Source organism: Dothidotthia symphoricarpi, assembly GCF_010015815.1.
Source record: "Dothidotthia symphoricarpi CBS 119687 unplaced genomic scaffold P153scaffold_20, whole genome shotgun sequence".
Taxonomy (NCBI): domain Eukaryota; kingdom Fungi; phylum Ascomycota; class Dothideomycetes; order Pleosporales; family Dothidotthiaceae; genus Dothidotthia; species Dothidotthia symphoricarpi.
In genome coordinates this window covers 147,607-166,254 of record NW_022985027.1, presented here as the reverse complement: position 1 = coordinate 166,254, position 18,648 = coordinate 147,607, and the positions used below count along the sequence as shown (strand labels likewise).

General features: G+C 51.8%; 9 protein-coding genes across 9 annotated transcripts; 5 read left to right on the top strand and 4 right to left on the bottom strand.

The window, feature by feature from the left end:
• Positions 1-941: 941 nt before the first annotated feature.
• On the bottom strand, positions 942-1,226 carry P153DRAFT_389469 (uncharacterized protein; the record flags this gene model as incomplete). Its single annotated transcript, XM_033670849.1, has 2 exons — positions 942-955; positions 1,043-1,226. 2 exons carry the CDS (start codon positions 1,224-1,226, stop codon positions 942-944), a joined length of 198 nt encoding a protein of 65 aa, XP_033519698.1.
• Positions 1,227-2,641: 1,415 nt separating this feature from the next.
• On the top strand, positions 2,642-3,874 carry P153DRAFT_324478 (uncharacterized protein; the record flags this gene model as incomplete). The annotated part of the gene is made up of 1 exon (XM_033665244.1): positions 2,642-3,874. A coding segment is annotated over one exon (1,233 nt), but the record flags the coding sequence as incomplete, so codon positions are not given.
• A 367-nt stretch (positions 3,875-4,241) lies between these two features.
• P153DRAFT_299684 (glycoside hydrolase family 43 protein) lies at positions 4,242-5,334 on the bottom strand (the record flags this gene model as incomplete). The annotated part of the gene is made up of 2 exons (XM_033664292.1): positions 4,242-4,361; positions 4,438-5,334. The coding sequence occupies 2 exons, from the start codon at positions 5,332-5,334 to the stop codon at positions 4,242-4,244; spliced, it is 1,017 nt and encodes a 338-aa protein (XP_033519696.1).
• Positions 5,335-5,850: 516 nt separating this feature from the next.
• Positions 5,851-6,714, bottom strand: P153DRAFT_389466 (DUF572-domain-containing protein; the record flags this gene model as incomplete). Its single annotated transcript, XM_033670848.1, has 1 exon — positions 5,851-6,714. One exon carries the CDS (start codon positions 6,712-6,714, stop codon positions 5,851-5,853), a length of 864 nt encoding a protein of 287 aa, XP_033519695.1.
• Positions 6,715-6,980: 266 nt separating this feature from the next.
• Positions 6,981-9,441, top strand: P153DRAFT_348322 (anaphase-promoting complex subunit Cut9). The gene is made up of 2 exons (XM_033666201.1): positions 6,981-7,163; positions 7,219-9,441. The coding sequence occupies exons 1-2, from the start codon at positions 7,067-7,069 to the stop codon at positions 9,066-9,068; spliced, it is 1,947 nt and encodes a 648-aa protein (XP_033519694.1). The 5' UTR covers positions 6,981-7,066; the 3' UTR covers positions 9,069-9,441.
• Positions 9,442-11,573: 2,132 nt separating this feature from the next.
• Positions 11,574-12,546, top strand: P153DRAFT_256392 (uncharacterized protein; the record flags this gene model as incomplete). Its single annotated transcript, XM_033662778.1, has 3 exons — positions 11,574-11,933; positions 11,995-12,334; positions 12,401-12,546. Coding segments are annotated over 3 exons (846 nt in total), but the record flags the coding sequence as incomplete, so codon positions are not given.
• Positions 12,547-13,250: 704 nt separating this feature from the next.
• Positions 13,251-14,884, top strand: P153DRAFT_324467 (uncharacterized protein). Its single transcript, XM_033665243.1, has 3 exons — positions 13,251-13,640; positions 13,698-14,073; positions 14,156-14,884. The coding sequence occupies exons 1-3, from the start codon at positions 13,302-13,304 to the stop codon at positions 14,461-14,463; spliced, it is 1,023 nt and encodes a 340-aa protein (XP_033519692.1). The 5' UTR covers positions 13,251-13,301; the 3' UTR covers positions 14,464-14,884.
• A 171-nt stretch (positions 14,885-15,055) lies between these two features.
• Positions 15,056-16,075, bottom strand: P153DRAFT_300309 (NAD(P)-binding protein; the record flags this gene model as incomplete). Its single annotated transcript, XM_033664323.1, has 4 exons — positions 15,056-15,431; positions 15,479-15,509; positions 15,572-15,961; positions 16,024-16,075. The coding sequence occupies 4 exons, from the start codon at positions 16,073-16,075 to the stop codon at positions 15,056-15,058; spliced, it is 849 nt and encodes a 282-aa protein (XP_033519691.1).
• Positions 16,076-16,609: 534 nt separating this feature from the next.
• Positions 16,610-17,585, top strand: P153DRAFT_389461 (NAD(P)-binding protein; the record flags this gene model as incomplete). Its single annotated transcript, XM_033670847.1, has 4 exons — positions 16,610-16,881; positions 16,939-17,168; positions 17,224-17,325; positions 17,380-17,585. The coding sequence occupies 4 exons, from the start codon at positions 16,610-16,612 to the stop codon at positions 17,583-17,585; spliced, it is 810 nt and encodes a 269-aa protein (XP_033519690.1).
• Between the last annotated feature and the right edge of the window lie 1,063 nt (positions 17,586-18,648).

Genomic DNA, 18,648 nt, shown 5'->3' with positions numbered 1-18,648 from the left:
GAATAATCCCAACAGTGTCTTTTGTTAAATTCGAAAGACATTGAAAATTAGTAACGCATGTGTTAGTCTGCAGGAAACATGGAACAAGAATTCTTTGATTGGTGCGTCAATGACAGAGCCGGTCCATCTGTGTACAGATCACAGAATGTATCAGCTTCTCATTGGCCGCGATTGCCTTGTCATCTTCCTGGTTTAGCCCCTCCACTCCGCAACGATTGGACAAGTATCGTTTGCTGTAAGCCCCGCATAGGACGGGCTACGTAATACTTCCCCACAGTCCGGGAGGGTTGTCGAGTGTATAGCTGCTCGAGCTTTGTTGCGAGTGTATTTTACAACTATATTGACTATCAATTTTTACTATTTGTCATCAAACCAAATGGCACTTTGGCGGAGTGGGTAAGTTCACTATCAATCCAACGTCACATGACCCAAAACTGACTCGTTAGTTAACGCGCGGGCCTGCTAAGCCCGTTCCTTCGGGAGCGAGTGTTCGAATCACTCAGGTGTCGAAATATCTTTTTGCACTATTCCACCGATCAAGATATGTTATCGGGAACAGTTCTTTTTTGACGAGGAGTTGAGGCGAAGATACGTGTAGGGGACACTAGGAGAGCTGTCCATCTGTTTGTCCAACGTTTGACATTACTGTTTCGTTCTTTGGAATACTCCAATGTGTTGAACCTAGATATGACTCGTTCTGATTGACGTCTGGTACCTGTGAAACTATCAAATGTTTTAGCTGTCATGGGTAACGATAAAGATGTTGCGTTAAGTTTGACCAGATGTTAAACTGTTCAGCTACCATTTCACGAATTCATCCGCTCGCAAACACGACCCGAGTTCAATGTGATAAGGTTCAATTCATTTACAACGCCATCATGCTATTTATTACTGTCTGCGACACCAGCTCACATCCAAACTCTTTTCCAATTACTATCCCATCATAAACAAACTCCTGCAGTGTCTGTTAGTCCCACGCATCTTATCAAAGATTAGAAATCTATGCATACCTGAAATGCTGACAATCTTTGACATCCTTAACCACTGCTGCAGGTGCAGCCCAGCCTGCGCGATGGGTCGGAATCGGGATACGCGACGCAGAGGTGGCCCTTATTTGTGCAGTCGAGGCGGTCGACGCCGCAGTTTGTGGTTTGGCAGGGACCTGTGTAGGGAACGGCTACGGCGATGCCGGCGAGGAGGGAGGCGATGAGGATGGAAGGGCGCATGGTGTTTGGTGTGAGTTTGGTAGAGAGTTGTTGGAGAGGTTGAAGTAGAGAGTATTTATTGCAAGTGCAGAACAGATGATTGAATTGAGTATTGGAGGTTGTGATGATGGAGAACCCGGGGCAGCGACGAAGTTTTGTACCCTCTCGACAAATGCGTATGACGTGGATCGTCCCACGGTACGCATGTACCAAGAGATGCCACTCCTTGTTTGGCCGATCATAGAGCAAGGTGTGTGCCGGCGTCCAAGGTCGATCCTGGGATGTGTGAAGTTGTGATTGCCCTCGGCGTTGCTTCGCTGTCCGCAGTGCAATGATACGTTGCAAGAGACGCCGAACTATTTTGTTGACGTCTTGGTTGCAACGTCATATTGCGTCGCCGAGCACGTCTATGCCCGACTTGCATAATGAACCGCTTTGTTTGGATGACAACGAGAATGCGACTCCGCGAGGATCGCGGTTTCGTGTCTGTGTGCTTGCTTTGGTAGATCTCCGACTTGGCCTCTTGGCTAGTCCGAAATTCTCGGTGAATTGCAACTCGAAGCACATGGGGGTCCTTGCATCTTGTAGACGATTATGACGATGTAGTGTCTTGTGCTTCTTGGAAACTCAGATCGTAGAGTAGGGGAGAGGACTGGAACTGAGGCGAGGAGGAACGCTACGAAGACGGATTATACTTCAACCCTGAAACATGACGTAGCACGACAGTATGAAGATTGCTTGGGGAAGTAGATAAGAAAGAATGACTCGATGGAATGTTTGTACGCTATCGAAATTACGTAGGATTAATTCTCGGGATCTTGGGATGAAAGATGTGGCATAATGCTCTTGATTCGGCCTGTGGTGCTCAAGCGATGGTATGAAGTGCCTTACAAATCAATACCAGTCTTTTGACTGTTGAGAGCCGGTCAATTTTGTAATGTATACTCGGCCTTGAGGTAAATTTGCCAAAGGCCCAAGATCTTGCCCGTGCAGTTTTGCCCGTATAATAAGGGAAGACGAAGTCGGGTGCTTCATCCCCGAACCATGCATTGCATGGCGTACGGGATGAGAATATAGAGTGAGTAGCGGGCCGTTCCTACAAGTTTAATCAGAGGATCTGGACAGGCATGCAGGTAGTTGAGCGGTTCAAGGGTGGTAGTTGTTATGGTTGCGATGCTGAAAGCGCGCAGCTGAAAACACCAGGCGTGTGTACGTTTGAAGAATTTAGAACGAGCTGCTATCATCAGATCTTGTAGATCACAATCAATACCTCGAGTTTCGATGATGAGTGATGAAAGAGTGATGGTTGGCTATGCACACGCCTGATTACGCGTGGGAGCGCGTGGCGCGTACATCACGGTACCTAGGTCTCCACCCCCGCAATCCATCACCATCAGGCATCACCCATCTCACCTCACAACATACATACATTCACCATGTCAAACAATAATAACAACCCCAACCGTCCCGAAGACAACCCCTTCATCGCCTTCCGGCGCTTCGCCGATTCCCAGGTCTCCTCCCTCTTGAACACCGTGTTCACGCTCCCCGCCACCCTCGCCAACTACAGCAATGCGCATGCAGCGCGCGAACAGTGCTTGTTCGGAAAAGCGGATAAACGGGAGTGCGAGAAGTTGCATAAAGTTGAAAGCCATATCGCGAAGCTGCGAGATGAAGGGCGCGAGTTGTATAAGGCGGGTGATCTGCACGGTGTGCTAAGGAAGAGCGAGGACCTCCTGATGCTCACTCGGAGGGCAGATGATTTGAGGCGGAGCATCGTAGGGACTACGACGGAGCGAGAAGACGATGGGAAGGGCGAGAGGAAACTGATAGACAGGGTAGCCAACGAAAAGGGTCAGCAATGGGGAGACTCGTGGGATTGGGATATCCCAAGACGAGATGAGGATAGCGACGAGTCTGATCTCTTCGCGAAAATGGTTCAGATGGAGGCACAGATGAAGAAATTCCTGTTTGGCGAGCGAGGGCTGGAGCGCTGGTCAGGCGAGGACGGACGCCGACGTGAGGACGAACAATGTCGTTCCCAACCACACGTCTCCTCGTGGACATGGCAGTGGCCGCCCCCAGGCGATACTCTAAACAAAGACACATCCAACCCCTCGCGCCTCCAAGACGTCTTCGACGAACTCGGCCAAGTAATGCGAGGCGAAGACCGTCGACCCACCCCATCCGACGAGTCCTACTCGCCCCAATCCCTCGAGCAAAACGCCGCAATGAAGCACGCCAACATAAACTGGCGAGCCGCATACGAAGACCTCCTACGCACCTCGCACGACGCGGAACAAACACAGCCAAAGTACCCCAAACGCGTCCCCTGGGAAGGCGATCAAACAAACCCAGACCCAGTCCGCGACTATGCGCATAACCACGAAGACCAGCACGACGAGCCGCCCTCACCGCAGCGCAAGGAGCAGGAATCCACAGAAATGGATGTATATGAGCGCTTCCTCTCCCCTGCGTCATCACCACCTACAAATATGCCAGTATCAGCAGCCACACATCCCTCCCCTTCTATCCTCTCCACCATGACGACGACAGAACGTAGCGTTGCGCCTGATGGCACGGTCACGACGAAGATGGTGCTCAAGAAGCGGTTTGCGGATGGGCGGGAGGAGAGCTCTGAGACGGTGCATACGCAGCGCGGGCAGGATGTTGGTGTTGATGGGGGTAGGGATCTGGGGGGGAGTGGGCGGGATGCGGTGCGGGAGGGGAAGGGGAAGACGGGCTGGTTCTGGTCAGGGTGAGTGGGAGTGGGCTTGAGAATTAGGAATGTGATGGGTAGACGGGGTTGGAGGAGGGGGTTATATACTTGGTTGCTCTGGTTGATATGTATAGCGTGATATTCCACTCAATCGAAACTCTTTCCTTTCGCATTTTCTCCAGCGTGCCCTGCTACGCTTTGCTTTTTTTTACCTTCCCCTTCCTGCATCGCCGCCCCTTCGCCTTTTTCAGCACTTATGCCACCCTCGATAGCCCCGCAGCACCTTTTCATGTACAAATCACAAGTCCAACACCCACTCACCCCCACCGCGCCCTCACAGCCTCAACCTGCGCATCAGTAACCGGCAGTACACTCCCATGTCTCAACAGCTTCGGCCACGCCGCCGTATCACTCGCCGTCCAAACACCACTCTCCACCTAAAAAAGGTCAGCACTCGCACTCCCATCCCCCACCTCTCGATACACAATCTCGCAAAGAAAGGGAGACACTCACATCCACACTCTCAAACGGCGCATACCCATCCCCCCCGTAGAAATCCAGCAGCAAATGCGCCTTCCCCTCCACCTCATTATCCCAGTACGGCGCGGGCCCCTCAACACCAGCATGTATCGTCGCATTCGGGCCACCAGGGCGCGTCCACGTGCCGAACAAGCCCGTCGTAGAGATCTCCATGAAGACCGTCTTCGCCGATTCATCCTTCATGAAGCGCGCATACGATCCGTTACCCAGGGACAAGAACTCCAGATCGATGATATTAGTAGGCGAGTAATCGATATAATCCTGCGGCGCGGTGAAAGCTATAAAGTCCGTTGTATACGCGTAGCGGATGCGGATCGCCGACGGAGTACCCGTGTGTTGCGGATCGTTGGTGTTATAGAACTTGCTAGCCCAGTGGACGAGGTAGGCGGATTGTGCGGGGTCCCAGATCGCGCTGGGAGCCCAGACCATGCCTGCTGATGGGTCTTCGACCTCGATGAGGCGCTCGTTTGTCCAGGTGGCGAGGTCGGCGCTTTGCCAGATGAAGATGGAGCGCGAGCCGGTGCGCTGGGAGGCGTCCCAGGTGGTTTTTGAGATATCGAGGTCGGTGCCGATTATGTAGTTGGTTTGGGTGCCGTTGGAGATTAGGGAGGGGTCGCGGACGCCTTTTGTGCCGAGCGTGGCGTTTAGGATTGCGGCGGCGTTGTTGAGGGGGGTTAGGGATAGGGGGTTGTTGCCGGTGGAGAGGTAGAGGTAGACGGATGGGGCGTCGCCGAGGAAGAAGGCGCCTAGGTAGCCTGTGAGGGAGGTATTGGCGGCGCGGGGGGTGATGCCGTGTTTGCTGAAGTCGAGGGATTGGGATGGCGCGGCGAGGATGGTGGGAGCAAGGGCGAGGAGGGGGAGGAGATGCATGGTGATGGTGGAAGAGATGCTGCGAGGGTAACGGAGAGTGGAAATGGATCACAAGGGAACATCTTCTTTTATAAATTGTTCCAAGACGCCGAATATAGAGCCGTATGACATTCATCTACCTTCGACCCTAAAACCGCGGGGTAAATATAGCGGGCTGTGCGGCTGGGCAACGTAAATGCGGAGAAGTACGCCTTGGTATCATGCTGTCGCGGTGTAAGTCGTCGCGTATTTGGTATTGATGTCGGAATTAATTACTCCGGAAGACACGAGGATCGACAAGGCCACCTCGTACTCGGAAGGACGTGTTTGAAGACTGAGCGCGCGATGACGACGCGTAAAAGAAATGTACCTGGGAGACGATCAGCACGAAAATGGGGTTTGTCCTGAGTGCAGCTGTAGCAGCAGGAAAGTTGATGAGAACATAGTTGAAGGTTGAAAAAATTGTTGAATTGGTATCGTAGTGCGCCTTAAATGCCTGGAACCCCAAACGCCATGGATGCAGTCTAAAATCCTAAATCAATCATCATCGCTGTCATAGCCCGCTACTAACATCGCTGATAGCTTAGAAGGAGGTGCTGGTATTGTCTTGCGCGCGACGGGTTTCGGAGCGGGCGCCTTCTTCTTGATGCCGAGCGCAGCGCCAAAGTCCTTTTTCTCCTTGGGCTTCTTGCTGAAGACGGCAACTGGCGCTGTCTCAATGGGCATGTCGACCAGCTCTTCGTCAATCTCGACCTCCCCAATATCTGGCATGGCCCTGTCTGCAAAGGCCCTACGCGCAGCCTCGGCATCCTCCTCTTCCTGCCTCCTTCGCCGGTCGTCGGCGGGATCGGGTTGGACATCTGTCCTTGTGCCGTCTCTCTCAGCCTTTTCGTTCCTGGCGTTTCTCGAGCGAATCTCATCCAGGGCGTCTGCAATGGCCATCTCCGTCTTCGCGTCGAGTACTTTTGTCTCCAACTCCTTCATGGCATCGCGCTCGGCCTCCTCTTTCTCCAGCCTGTCGAGCCTCTCCTCCTCTGTCTCCTCATTGAGCTTTGCCTCTCGCCAGGGCTCGAAGTTACGCTTTGCGCCGCGCTCGCACTCATAGTCCATGTTCTTTGGGTCCGTCTTGAAGGTGATCTCGCCCGAGCATCGCGTGCAGCGAATGTAGAAGCGGAAGATTGCGATGTTGTAGTACTTGTCTTCTGTCGTCTCCTTGCGAGCGTTGAACTTGCGACCTTTGTAGATGAACTCGCCGCAGTGGGTGCACTTCATGGAGAAGGGCGCCATGAGACGGACGGTCGACAGCTTGGGACCAGCATTCTTAGGACCGCGCTGGCGCGTGATCTTGGACGGGTCGAAGTCGGGTGGGTAGTATTTGGAGAGCACCTTTCGTTCAGACATGGCGACGGTTTATCTGGGAGAATATTCGGTTCGCGATTACTTCGGATGACTAGAGTGCAGTCTGTATGATTAAGATATTGGCGGTGCAGCGCAGAGTATGAAAATGGATATGTGAGTTGTGGTGAGTGAGGGATAGTGGAGGAGAAGGGCAGAAGGGCAGGTGAAGGCGGATTCTGGCTGACTAAGTCAAGTTTCGACTGACTAAGGCGGCACCCCGCAAAACTCCACGTGCGTACGCGCGACGGAAGGCGCGCCTGCCCGCGACTGCAGCTCTCAACACCAAACAGCTCTAGACGCGGCAGATACCCATGATAGCACACCATACTTCATACTGCATGTGATCAACAGCGCCATGGAAAAGTATCTTCGCGAGTGGCGGCAAGACGCCATCAACAAGCACCAGTACGACACGGCCATCTTCGTCGCCGACAAGCTGCTTCACTTCACCAGTGCGTCGCATTGTCGCTGTCGCTGTTTTGGGAATATGTGCTTACTACTGCATAGAGGACGACCAGGACGCCTTCTGGCTCGCACAGGCTCACTTCAGCACGGGCAACTACAGCCGCACGCAAGCACTGCTCGCCCGCGGGAACCTCGCTGAGCGCAATCCGCAATGTCGATACCTCTCGGCCCACTGCTCCATCAAGCTGGGCAGGATAGAAGAGGCGCTTCAGATCTTAGGCGACAAGAACCCCACCCACCTGATCTCTGCGCCGGGCAGTGCACGGCAGAAGCTGCGCCATGTCGACGTCAACTCACGCGTGGGCGCACGGCACAACAAGGCGGGCGGGCGCACAGAGCGACACCCCACCAGCGAAGAGCGTGACCGCGAGGACGTCAACAACATCAAGTCGGAGGCGGGCATGTGCTACTTGCGGGGTGTCTGCTATGCACGCCAGAACTCCTTCGACCGCGCCAAGGAATGCTACAAGACGGCCGTCCAGATCGATGTGCAGTGCTACGAGGCCTTCCAGGCTCTCATGACCAACTCGCTCATGTCACCTGATGAAGAGTGGAAGTTCCTCGAGTCGCTCGACTTCGACACCATCAACGTCTCCAACAACCCCTCCCTCTCGCAAGAAGCCGCCCACTTCACCAAAATCCTCTACATCACCCGCCTCTCCAAGTACTCAAAGCCGGAAGAGTTCGCAAATGCAACAGAGACACTCAGCACCCACTATAACCTCGGCAACAATGCGGACATCCTCCTCGCAAAGGCAGACCTCATGTACACCCACTGCCGATTCCGCGAAGCCCTGGCACTGACCTCTTCCGTCCTCGATACCGACAAATACAACTTCAACATCCTGCCCGTCCACCTCGCCTCGCTACATGAACTCCGTGAGACCAGCACCTTGTACCTGCTCGCCCATGACCTGGCAGATACCAACCCCACAGAGCCCTGCTCTTGGCTTGCAGTCGGCGTTTACTACCTTGCCACCAACCGCATTGCAGAAGCACGTCGCTACTTCTCCAAAGCCTCAATGATGGACCCGCACTTCGGACCTGCGTGGATAGGCTTCGCGCACACGTTCGCCGCAGAGGGGGAGCACGATCAAGCCATCTCGGCCTACTCAACCGCGGCGAGATTATTCCAGGGCACCCACCTCCCACAGCTCTTCCTCGGCATGCAAAACCTCCAACTCAACAACCTATCTCTCGCACGGGAATACCTCAAAACCGCCTACGCCCTCTGCCAGTCGGACCCGCTCCTCCTCAACGAAATGGGCGTCGTCTTCTTCCACGAAGCCCAGCTGCTAGAAGCCATATCCATGTTCCGCCGCGCCCTCACCTTCTCGGAGAGCAACAAAGCCGAGCCCGAAACCCTCCTGCCCATGCGCCTCAACCTCGCCCACTCCCTACGACGCGCCGGCCAACTCGACGAAGCGCTCGCCACATTCGAAGAAGTCCTGCGCCACGGCGTCAAGGACCCAGGCGTCTTCTCCGCAAAGGGCCTCGTCCTCCTCGAGCTAGGCCGCAGCTGGGACGCCGTCACCGTCCTGCACGAAGCCCTCGCTGTCGCGCCCCAGGACCCCCTCGCCACTGATCTGCTCAATAAGGCTCTTGAAGCAAACGAGACGGATAGTGGCGTCGATATGGGCGGTCAGTCGTGGACTGCGGGGCGTATTATCGGCGACGCGGATGAGCATGGCCATGCGCTTTTGCATGCTGGTAACGAGGACGATGAGTTCGACGACCTCGACCGCAAGATGAACGGCCGTCTGCGCGAGATTGAACAGAATCGCGTTGCGGGTAGGAGGGGTGCGAGAAGGCGCAGAATTGGTGATGGCAGGCCCGATGATTCGGGTATGCTCGGCGAAGGCGATAGCATGATGCTTGATGAAAGGGCGTAGTATCCTGCTTTTGACGCTTATGCTTGATTGCATGCATGGGATTACGGTGTGGAGTTGGGAGCCGCAAGGTGGGAAAATGTGGTGTGGGTGCGTGTAGGCGTCTTTCTTTTCTTTCTCTTTCTGTTTTTTTGCATAAGGCATTCTTGGGTGTGATTGCATAGCGTGGCGTCTGGGGTGCTGCGTCCTTGATTGCTTCTGGCCATTCTTCCGTCTGCGTATCCATTCATACATGTGTATATGTGTATAACTACGCTCAGGCGGGCTTTACATCACATCACATCATACAGAACTAGACTATGCTATATCATACCTCTTGCCTGCTGGGTAGCGCGCTTCTATGTTCAGAGGCTCTAGAAATATCCATGTGTCGACCTCTCCTGCTAAGAACATAAATCACGTTGCATCGGCTTGAGCTTGAGCTTCAAAACCCCCGTCCTAGACTTTTCTATGATATATATTTCCCTGCGTCCCTCCTATGCATAACGATCATGCTTAGTCACCCCAGTGCCAAACCCCTGACAGTACTTGACCTCCAGCCCCTCCTCTACCACAACCACATCGATTTTGGTTGCTCACAATCTATCCATCAGTCCTTTTCTGAACGATCTTTACTGATGCCGTCGAGAAGACTAGAGCTGAGGTTTACGTAGTGGTATTGTGGCGCGTTCCTTGGCTGATGTGAAACGTGTTCTCAAATAGTGACAACAAAATTAATGGTTGGAATAGTTTGAGTTGCACGTTAACGTTAGGATAGTGGTAGCCAAGTTAGTAGCTTGCAAATCCAGCACTCGCCCCCAACTTCATTTACGGGGTCGGGACATTTGCTGGCTTGACAAACCCCAGGTGGATTGTGTAGACACTTCCGCGCCATTTCGCCGACTGATATTTTCGCCTAAATTGTTTTGCGACTTGATTTCTTGGCCTGGTGCTAGTTCGTAAGCGTCGCTACTCGTCCCTATCATGGAGTTGTCAGCTATTCTTGTAACCGTGGGGTTGAGGCTGATAGTGACGGGACGGAACGTAAGTAACACAAGAAGCCAGTTCCTCGTCTGAATAGTGCGCGAGAAGGTCGTTGTGCGTATACGAGTGGAGGTTGATCGTAGGTAGCTCAATTCACGGCATGTGTGTGCAACGATGTGCAGAGTACGAATATATTGCTTCGTTGGACAGTGTCAAGTATCAGCATTATATCACATTCGTTTTTCTCATCGTTCATTTCTCTGTATTCATTGTGTTTTCTATGCCTTTTCTACAGGCGCGCTTTATTCTATCCACCTTTTCACAGACCTCTCTTGCTCATAACACTCAAGCATGCCCGGGAAAGGAAGTCAGCTATACCGCACCTGATGCGAGTGTTTGGGCTACTTGCCCTCATGGCGACTCCCATTGACCAGGTGTGCAGATCCTAAACGTCGTTAAATCCAACACCGACTGCACGCAAGCCAGCCGCGGTCGAGGAAGTATCTTCGATGACTTAACCGCGCGGGTACGCGAACGCTGTTGTCCGGCTCAACGGTCAAGTCATCGTCAGGGGCGGTCAAGCCACGTTCCTGGTCTGAGTAGATATCTCATCCGTTTTGCTGCCTGCGGATTCGGTTGTCTTGCTACTTGGCGTCTATCATCCTTTCGCTATGAACATGGCTGCTACGCCGGGTCTTGCAAGGGTCGTGCAGGTCAGAAACTAGAATTGAGGGGGTTGGAGCGTGTTACTTGCTTGCAAGCATACGTTGGGATTTGACGGGACTATTTTGTTTTCTGTGCTTTAGTTGTTATGATCGAGATTTCATTCTTGTTGTATCCATTGACTTATGCTGATACATTGTTCTGCTTAGCGGTACGTCTTGTTACAATGAAAGCAAAGGCAAATTGTGTTGTCTTGATCACTACAGAGGATCAGTGTGCCTTCTGTCTCCTTTTTATTTCCCGTGGGCCTTCAACGTGCAACTCACCGCCTTTCCCACTTATGACTTACACGACAAGTTCGTTTGTTTGCCCGTTAGTACAAACCGATCAAAGCATTCCGAGAGACCGACTCACTATGACCCACTACTCTTCGCTTAGGTCACGCTGTAGTTGTATTTATGTCTACTCTTATCATTGCGCCCCGCATGTCTTTTCCACTACTTGATTATTCTTCAACTATATTCACCTGAAACCAGTCACACTTGTGGACCCGTTCGCTTCGGAATGAATTTCCTACTCGCGCTCGTGCTCGCGCTTCTGTTCACTCTTACGGAGAGTAGAGTTGTTCCATCCGAGTATGCATTGCTCAACGTTTCTCATTTGGCCTCCGAAACCGGAACATGTGAGTTTCCTGTGGAATATACTCAACCAAGCCATGCACCGGCAGACGAGCTCATTACACTGGTAGATCCAAATGCAGAAGTCATCTCCAGTGTCTCTCTCCCCACGCCCAAATACCAGTTGCGTGAGATTGCTGCGGACCGCGTCCAAATCGCAGCAGACAACGACCCCGATCCCGATTCTGATACCGCTCCAGAATGGTGGACAAACGCAGTCTGCAAAGGCCATAAATATATGAACGCAATGCGTGTGAATGAGTATAAGGCATATGAATTCGTCACCCCTCTACGAAGCTACTTCGATGGCACCATGGAGTCAGACTTCACAACGTGGGGTTGGAACGACGAGACCCCTACACTTACCTGGAAAACGTGTACCTTTGACAAGTTCGAACGGGCTTTCAGTGCGCTGGGTATGAACTGGGCGTCGGACAAAACAGGAGGTGACAACCGGTGCTTTAGCATTACACACTACGATGGGCCTGCGATAGAGAGAAAGCCCAATGGACAACTCCCCTATCCTGGCCAGCAGTACTATAAGGTCCATGGTCTGAGACACAGGGTAAGTCTGCACACATCGTTCTCCATTGTATGGTTAGAAGCTAAGCTGCGAGACACAATAGGCGACTGGCGCCGTTGCACTTATCGGCGTGAACAATGTCGCTGGGGCAATTCACTTCATGAACCGCAAAAGCCCCTTGGAAGCCGCCAAAGAATTGTGGGGCGTCGAGCAGATTCCTCGGATTCAGCTGCCGCTTCTAGGTGCCAGTTCCGACATTGCATGGGCATTCTGGAACCGCGCCATGGCGGGAAACCTGCAGAATATCAATAAGTTCTTCTCGATGAACATAGAGAACCCAACCACGCAACTCCTCATCGAGAGAGCCGTTGGGACGATGGACGAATTGCCGTGGCCGGGCAAAACATTCCGTGCAGATGATGAGCGGTTTTACGCGCTCTTAGGTGTGTGATTTGTTTCCAGAGATAACCTCTATGGTAGAAGTCGAGAGAGCTGATTGTAAGTTGTAGGTTCCCCCAACTCACTGGGTGCTGCCTGGTTTCTCATCCAGCACAAGCGCCAGTTGGGTGGGAATAAAATCATCACTAGCATCACCGTGTTCCATGGCGAAGGGAAGGAAGATCCGACTATGCTTCTCGAGGTTGGATATGGGCCAGAATCTGGAGGAGGATTGCCCGCGTTGAAGCGGAGTGAAAATGGCAAGAACGTTGTCAGAGAACATGTTTTGCGTGCAGGGCTTTGAGCTGTGGGTTTCTTTGTGTATGGTGTATTTTCATGATAATGTGGCGGGGTCAGATGTATATCTATCTCGATCGACTCAGCGGATCATGGATCAGAGCATTGTATAGGCGCAGTAGTGGCAGCCTGTAATCGACTTTCACTCTCTCACTGTTCCACGCCGACGTATTTCTTGGCAAATGTGTTTCCCTCTTCCAAATCACGAACCGGGGCAGGATGAGATACTATATTTTGTTTTGCACCGTCTTATCCTGACCTTCACCTGTATATATGCGTCCAATCACCTGCTTTACATGACTTTCAAAGAAAGTTACACTCCATTTACCTTTACCCTGCACATCACAGCCGCCACTAATCCACTCGTTGATTCAACCTCGGTCTTTTCACACATTAGCGGACTTGCGTTAACCATCGCAAGCCACGATGAAGCCGACCTTAGCCACCAAGCTTCTCACCCTAGCAGGCCTCGTCACAGCAAGACTCGAGCCCGTCTCCAACCCGCAACAAATCACCACTCAAACATCTCAGTTCCCGAGTTCCAAGGCAACAACTCTCGCCCTCCCCCAGGCCAAACGCTCCGATACTCCCTCACCCTCGCCCGAACCCTGGGAAGACCCCGCGAACGCGACATGGAACAACGCCAGATGCCGAGGCGAGAGACTCCTCAAAGCGATGGCGCTCGACGAAGAAGAATCCCGCACGCTCCTCGCCTGGCCCTACGTGCAGTCCAAGTTCGACGGCGACCTGAAGCGTGACCTGGAAAAGTGGGGCTGGGACGACGACGAGGCGAAACATAAGCAGTCCGACGCGCACTGTGATTTCAAGGACTGGCACGAACTGGGCAATGTGTTTGATGCGCTTGGGATTGATACTAGGAGTAAGGAGATGGGCGGGCCGAACCAGTGTTTCTTTTTCCATCATCAGGGGGGGAAGGCGATTAAGAGGGGGGAGGGTGGGAAATTGCCGGATCCGGAGGAGCAGAGGTATGAGGTTGAGGGGAAAGAGTATAGGGTGTGTTGATTTCTTTGCCATGTGCTTTGTGGTTTTGAGTCCGCTAATTGGTAATAGGTGACTGGCGCGTACCACCGTGCGGGCATCAACCCCGACGACGGCATAGTGTACTTTCTGCACCGTCGGTCTCCTGAGGAAGGCGCCAAGATCCTGTGGGGTGTGGAACATTCTGACATCGCGGATCTGCCTGCTTTGAGAGCCAGCTCCGATCTCACGTGGGGACTGTGGAATCGCGTGGCATCGAAGAATCTCCAGCACATAGAGATGTTCATGGTGCTGTCGATTGTCAATGAAGATACTGTGGATGCTATCATCCCACGCGCCCTGGAGCACGCGAAGGAAAAGGCGGATGAGGTCAAGCCGTGGCCTGGAACAGACTTTGTGTTTGGCGAGGGTGACGATGAGGCTGATGATGCGTTTTATGCACTACTGGGTATGTTGTTACTTGAGACTTTGGATGCGAAAGTACCAATAGAAGCAAGCAAATCCTGGACGCAGCTAATCCTGGACTTCAGGTTCACCCAACGGCCTCGCGGTAGCTTACTTCCTCATCCAACATAAACTCCAACTTGGAGGTGCCAATTTCGTCTACAAGGTCACCATATTCCGTGGCGAAGACGAGGATGCGAATCCGAATTTTATCTTCTATGTTGATCATGGGGAGCCGCCTCTCCGGGAGGATGATAAGGGCACGGGTGATCGCAAACAAGGAGGTTTGAAGGTAGACTATGTGGATCTGCAGGATCTGGGTAATGTGACGAATTTGAGGGCCTTGAAGAGGAGCGAGGATGGAAAGCATATCCTGAGAGAACACATCTTGTAAAAGAAGACTGGATGATCCTTGGAGGGGTTGGAGATGATGATCGATGGAAATGCTGACTGGGGAATTTTCCCCCTATACGACGGTGGAGTTGGGTGTGTGACCTGGCATGAAAGATGCAGTTTTCCTGGTTCTCTTGATAAAAATGTTTGGTTTGCGTCTCGAGAGAATTCATCCTGATGCCAGGGGCCAGATCATGTCGCATTAGCATAAAACAAGGGAAGATATCATTAGTATCTATGGTCAGGTAGCCTGAGCTGATAGATGCCATCTAACATGGATAAGGAGCTTCTGATCCTGTACGTGTTGGGTTTTCCGATAGAGATAATGATACAGAATTTGTTAATCGAATAAGATCTTCAGTCTCTTGTAAGAGGTGCTGGTGGGCCGTGTAGTCTCATTCGTATCTTGCAGCTGAATGGAGTTGTGGTCATTAAGTTAAGTAGGACTAGGTCAAGCGTCTGAGATGACGTATGACATGATGAGTCAGCGCCTCGCAACGCGTCAATCCTTGCCAGGTTCCATCTCTCACACACCAACAAGCACTCAGGATAAATACAATACCAATCCCGTTGTTAGATATACACATCTGGATCTACCCCTTTGTCATCACGCCGCCACCGTTGCTTCCAATCACCTGACCGGTGATCCATCCAGCCTCAGGCATACACAGCAAACCAATAATCCCTGCAACCTCCTCCAGATACGCGGGTCGTCCACCAAGGGCTTTTGCAGCCTCCACAGTCTCAGGCGAATCGACGCTTTCTCTAGGTGCCGCCAATGGCGCCATGTAGTTGAGCGACCATACCTTTTCTAGCATCTCTTGTGGCAGACTAGTGTACATGCCTGTGGCCATGGCACCAGGATTGATTGAGTTGACTGTACAACGTTCGCCGAGTTCACGCGCCCAAACTCGCGTCATGGCTTCGAGAGCGCCTTTGGCGCCAGCATAGCTCGATTGCCACCAGAACCTGACAAGTGTTAGATGTCAGGACGCAAATTGATTCCGGAAAATTACCCCATGCTAGTTGTGATACTAGAAACGTTGACTAGAAACGTGGGTACAGTTAATAGGTGTCTCAGATAGTATATGTGCCGGAGTCTTGCTTACTGATACGTCCTGAACGATCGTTGGGAAGGTACGGCAACGCGGCCTGGACGACGAAAAGCGGAGCGCGAGCATTAAGATCGAAGGTTACGTTGAAGTCCGCTAGCGTGACTGAGCCCATCGGTGCTGGATTTACCACGCCTGCGTTGTTGACGAGGATGTCGATCTGAAATTTGCCGTCCTTGGTAAATGTCGATTTTGCAGCTTCGATGAGCTTTCCGGGGCCTTCAACTGTGGTTATGTCGACCTGGACAACGACGCTTTTCACATAATGGCTAGTTTCTATCTCTTGTGCAAGATGTTTCGCGGCAGCTGTCGACGATTCTGAAGTATAGTTGATGACCACATTCGCTCCTTTGGTGGCCAGGTGGCGGGCTAAGCAAGCTCCAAGGCCTTTGCGAGATGGAGAAGTATTAACATGAAGTCCTCACACTAGCTTGCCTTGGAACACTCACCCCGCGAGGCCCCAGTGACGATGGCTAGCTTTCCTTCAAGTGGTCTGGACATGGCGTTTTCTAGGCCGTCTCTGGAACAACTGTGTATCAAAAAGAGTTAGGATATGTTGAAAGACTAATGTATCTGATAGTTGAACCGGGCATAGTTATAAGGCAAAAGTCTCAGGGCTCTCCGCATGTAGCTCTAGTGTGTACGGTAAGGGGCTTTGTCCTAGTCCTGTGATTAAATAGCTAAAGATGGTACAGTTTCCTTTACTCATCAACTACGTTGCTAGGTTTGTCGCCTCGCCACTGCTATGCAGACTGCTCGCGGCTCATTATCCGTATCTATCTCGAGCACGTCCGGGCCAATCCCTTCCGGACTTTTTAGTATATCCAATCGGAGAAAGCTAGCCCCACATTCGAATGTGATCAGATTTCGGCTCTGCCTTTACTGGTCCACTTTTCGGACTAACACCGATGGCGTACATGTAGCCATGCGGCGTTCGACAGCTTCAACGGATAAAGATTAATGCATGTCCACGGAAAATTTATAACCTCATCCTCTTATCTGACAATACTGAAAGCTTGCCGTCACAAATCCAAAATGCCAGGTCAACGTCTCCTTAACAGAATCGCTATCGTCACGGGCGCGTCCCAGGGTATTGGCCGTGAAGTTTGCAACCAGTTCTTTGAGGAAGGCGCACTGCTCGTCTGCGCTGATATACGGCCCCTTGGTCAAGGTGAAACTTTATCAACCCACGAATGGATGGCGCAGAAAGGTGGGAAAGCCATCTTCTTCAGAATGGACGTTGGCAGTGCAGATGATTGGAAGGCATTGATAGCAAAGACGGTGGAGGAGTATGGCAGACTTGACATGTGAGTTTTGAAATACCTCCAGATACATAAGTGGTCACTGACGAGAATGCGCGTTAGTATAGTCAACAATGCCGCTATCTGCTTAGAAGCCAGTAATCCTCAGCCTATTGATGAGGTTGACGAAGATGCATTCGACGCTCATATGCGTGTCAATGCACGAGGCGTCTTTCTGGGCTCAAAGTATGCCGTAAAGCAGTTCAAGACGCAGGAGCCTCAGCCTTGCGGAGTTCGAGGTTGGATCGTTAATTTTGCATCTATGGTTTCACACATGGGAATGCAAGGTCTAAGTAAGTCCTCAAGATATTTGCTCATACTAGAAAAGACTGACTTCGTCCTACGCAGCTGGTTATACCGCCTCCAAGGGCGCAGTAGCCGCCATGACCAAAACTATTGCTTTAGACGTAGCCAAGCAAGGAATTGTTGCCAATTGTATCTGCCCTGGCTGTAAGTTTTCGTACTTTACTCTTGTCACGAATTCCAACTGACATCAGTACGAAGTTTCACAAACTGCCATGCTAGAAAACGCTCTTGGAAGTGTAGGGGCACTCAGTGTTGCAGCAGAGGCCGTCAAGTCCTCTATACCACGAGGATTGTTTGGTGAGACCATCGACCATGGTCGTGCCGCTGTCTATCTGGCTAGCGATGACGCGAAATGGGTGACCGGTATCTCCTTGAATGTTGATGGCGGAATATCGGCCCAATAGGTGATAGGAAGATGGCGGATCCTACCAATAACATGTCGTTACGGCATGGAAATTTGCATACTCCCGTTACGTCGACTTCCAGATAATTTTCATGCATATCTAGCCGCTGCTTCGGACATTACTGTATCGAAAGGATTTTCCCGTGCATAAAAAGTCTTGTTTGTCTAGTGCGTGGTGGCTTCTTCATCAGCTGGTACGAGACGATCGATTAATTTGTCCTAATGTATACCCTTGTCTGCACATAACGAGTTGACCACTTATAACATCCCCCTTCGACTGAGCTTGAGCTAGGTAGGCATGCTGGCGAACTTGAACCCACCCTACGCATTGCAAGGATCTGACGCGCGGCACGACCAGCGGTTAGTGCGGCCCGCTGTAATAATAACCGGTTTACATCACGCTAAGGTACGGATTGTTCAATTAGGCAAAAGTTTCATAGCATCGGGGGACCGGCATGGGACGTTTCTCAATGACATGACTCGATCATGCGAGACCTGGTTTGCTGCCATTGTTCTCGTCACTACGGCGCAGCTCAAAAGTAGTTTCGCTTGGTCGGCACCGTTAGGATTCTTGTGATAAGAACTCTCGCATCCTTCGTACGCCTTCATAATTCAGTAAGCGGCATAAACGATACAAGCGCGGTAAACGACAAGCGCGATGGCTTGACAGTACATGCATAATCACGGGATGAACGCAAGGCACCGAGGCTCGCAGTCCAAGACAAGGAGACAAAGGATCGCTTTGCTTTGCATGCAAGCCTTCAGGAGCTGAAGCCCAAAATGATCATTGCTGTTTCATCCGCGGTCACAACAGAAGCCAATGGCAATTTGTGGAGACACATCCATGGAGATCATGTGTCTCTAGAATGGACCCCCATACCGAAAGACCGCAAGTCATAATTTCAGGGACGTTCTTATCACATCATCCGTCTATCAAGCTCTGGCTTGCAATCACTCGACCCCAAGATAAGGGCTCGAAGGAGTAGAAAGCACTTTGCTGCACGGCGTAGTTGATCTTGTTCCTGGCGATGTGAATGATGTATGCATCTGAGCCGACAACAGAT

What these genes read in the sequence shown, in the direction of transcription:
- P153DRAFT_348322 (XM_033666201.1), top strand. Translation starts at nt 7,067, where the DNA reads ATGGAAAAGTATCTTCGCGAGTGGCGGCAAGACGCCATCAACAAGCAC. An exon ending in CAAGCTGCTTCACTTCACCA is followed by an intron (nt 7,164 to 7,218) that starts GTGCGTCGCATT and finishes ACTACTGCATAG; the next exon opens with AGGACGACCAGGACGCCTTC.
- P153DRAFT_324467 (XM_033665243.1), top strand. Translation starts at nt 13,302, where the DNA reads ATGGCGCTCGACGAAGAAGAATCCCGCACGCTCCTCGCCTGGCCCTAC. An exon ending in TTGAGGGGAAAGAGTATAGG is followed by an intron (nt 13,641 to 13,697) that starts GTGTGTTGATTT and finishes AATTGGTAATAG; the next exon opens with GTGACTGGCGCGTACCACCG. An exon ending in TGCGTTTTATGCACTACTGG is followed by an intron (nt 14,074 to 14,155) that starts GTATGTTGTTAC and finishes CCTGGACTTCAG; the next exon opens with GTTCACCCAACGGCCTCGCG.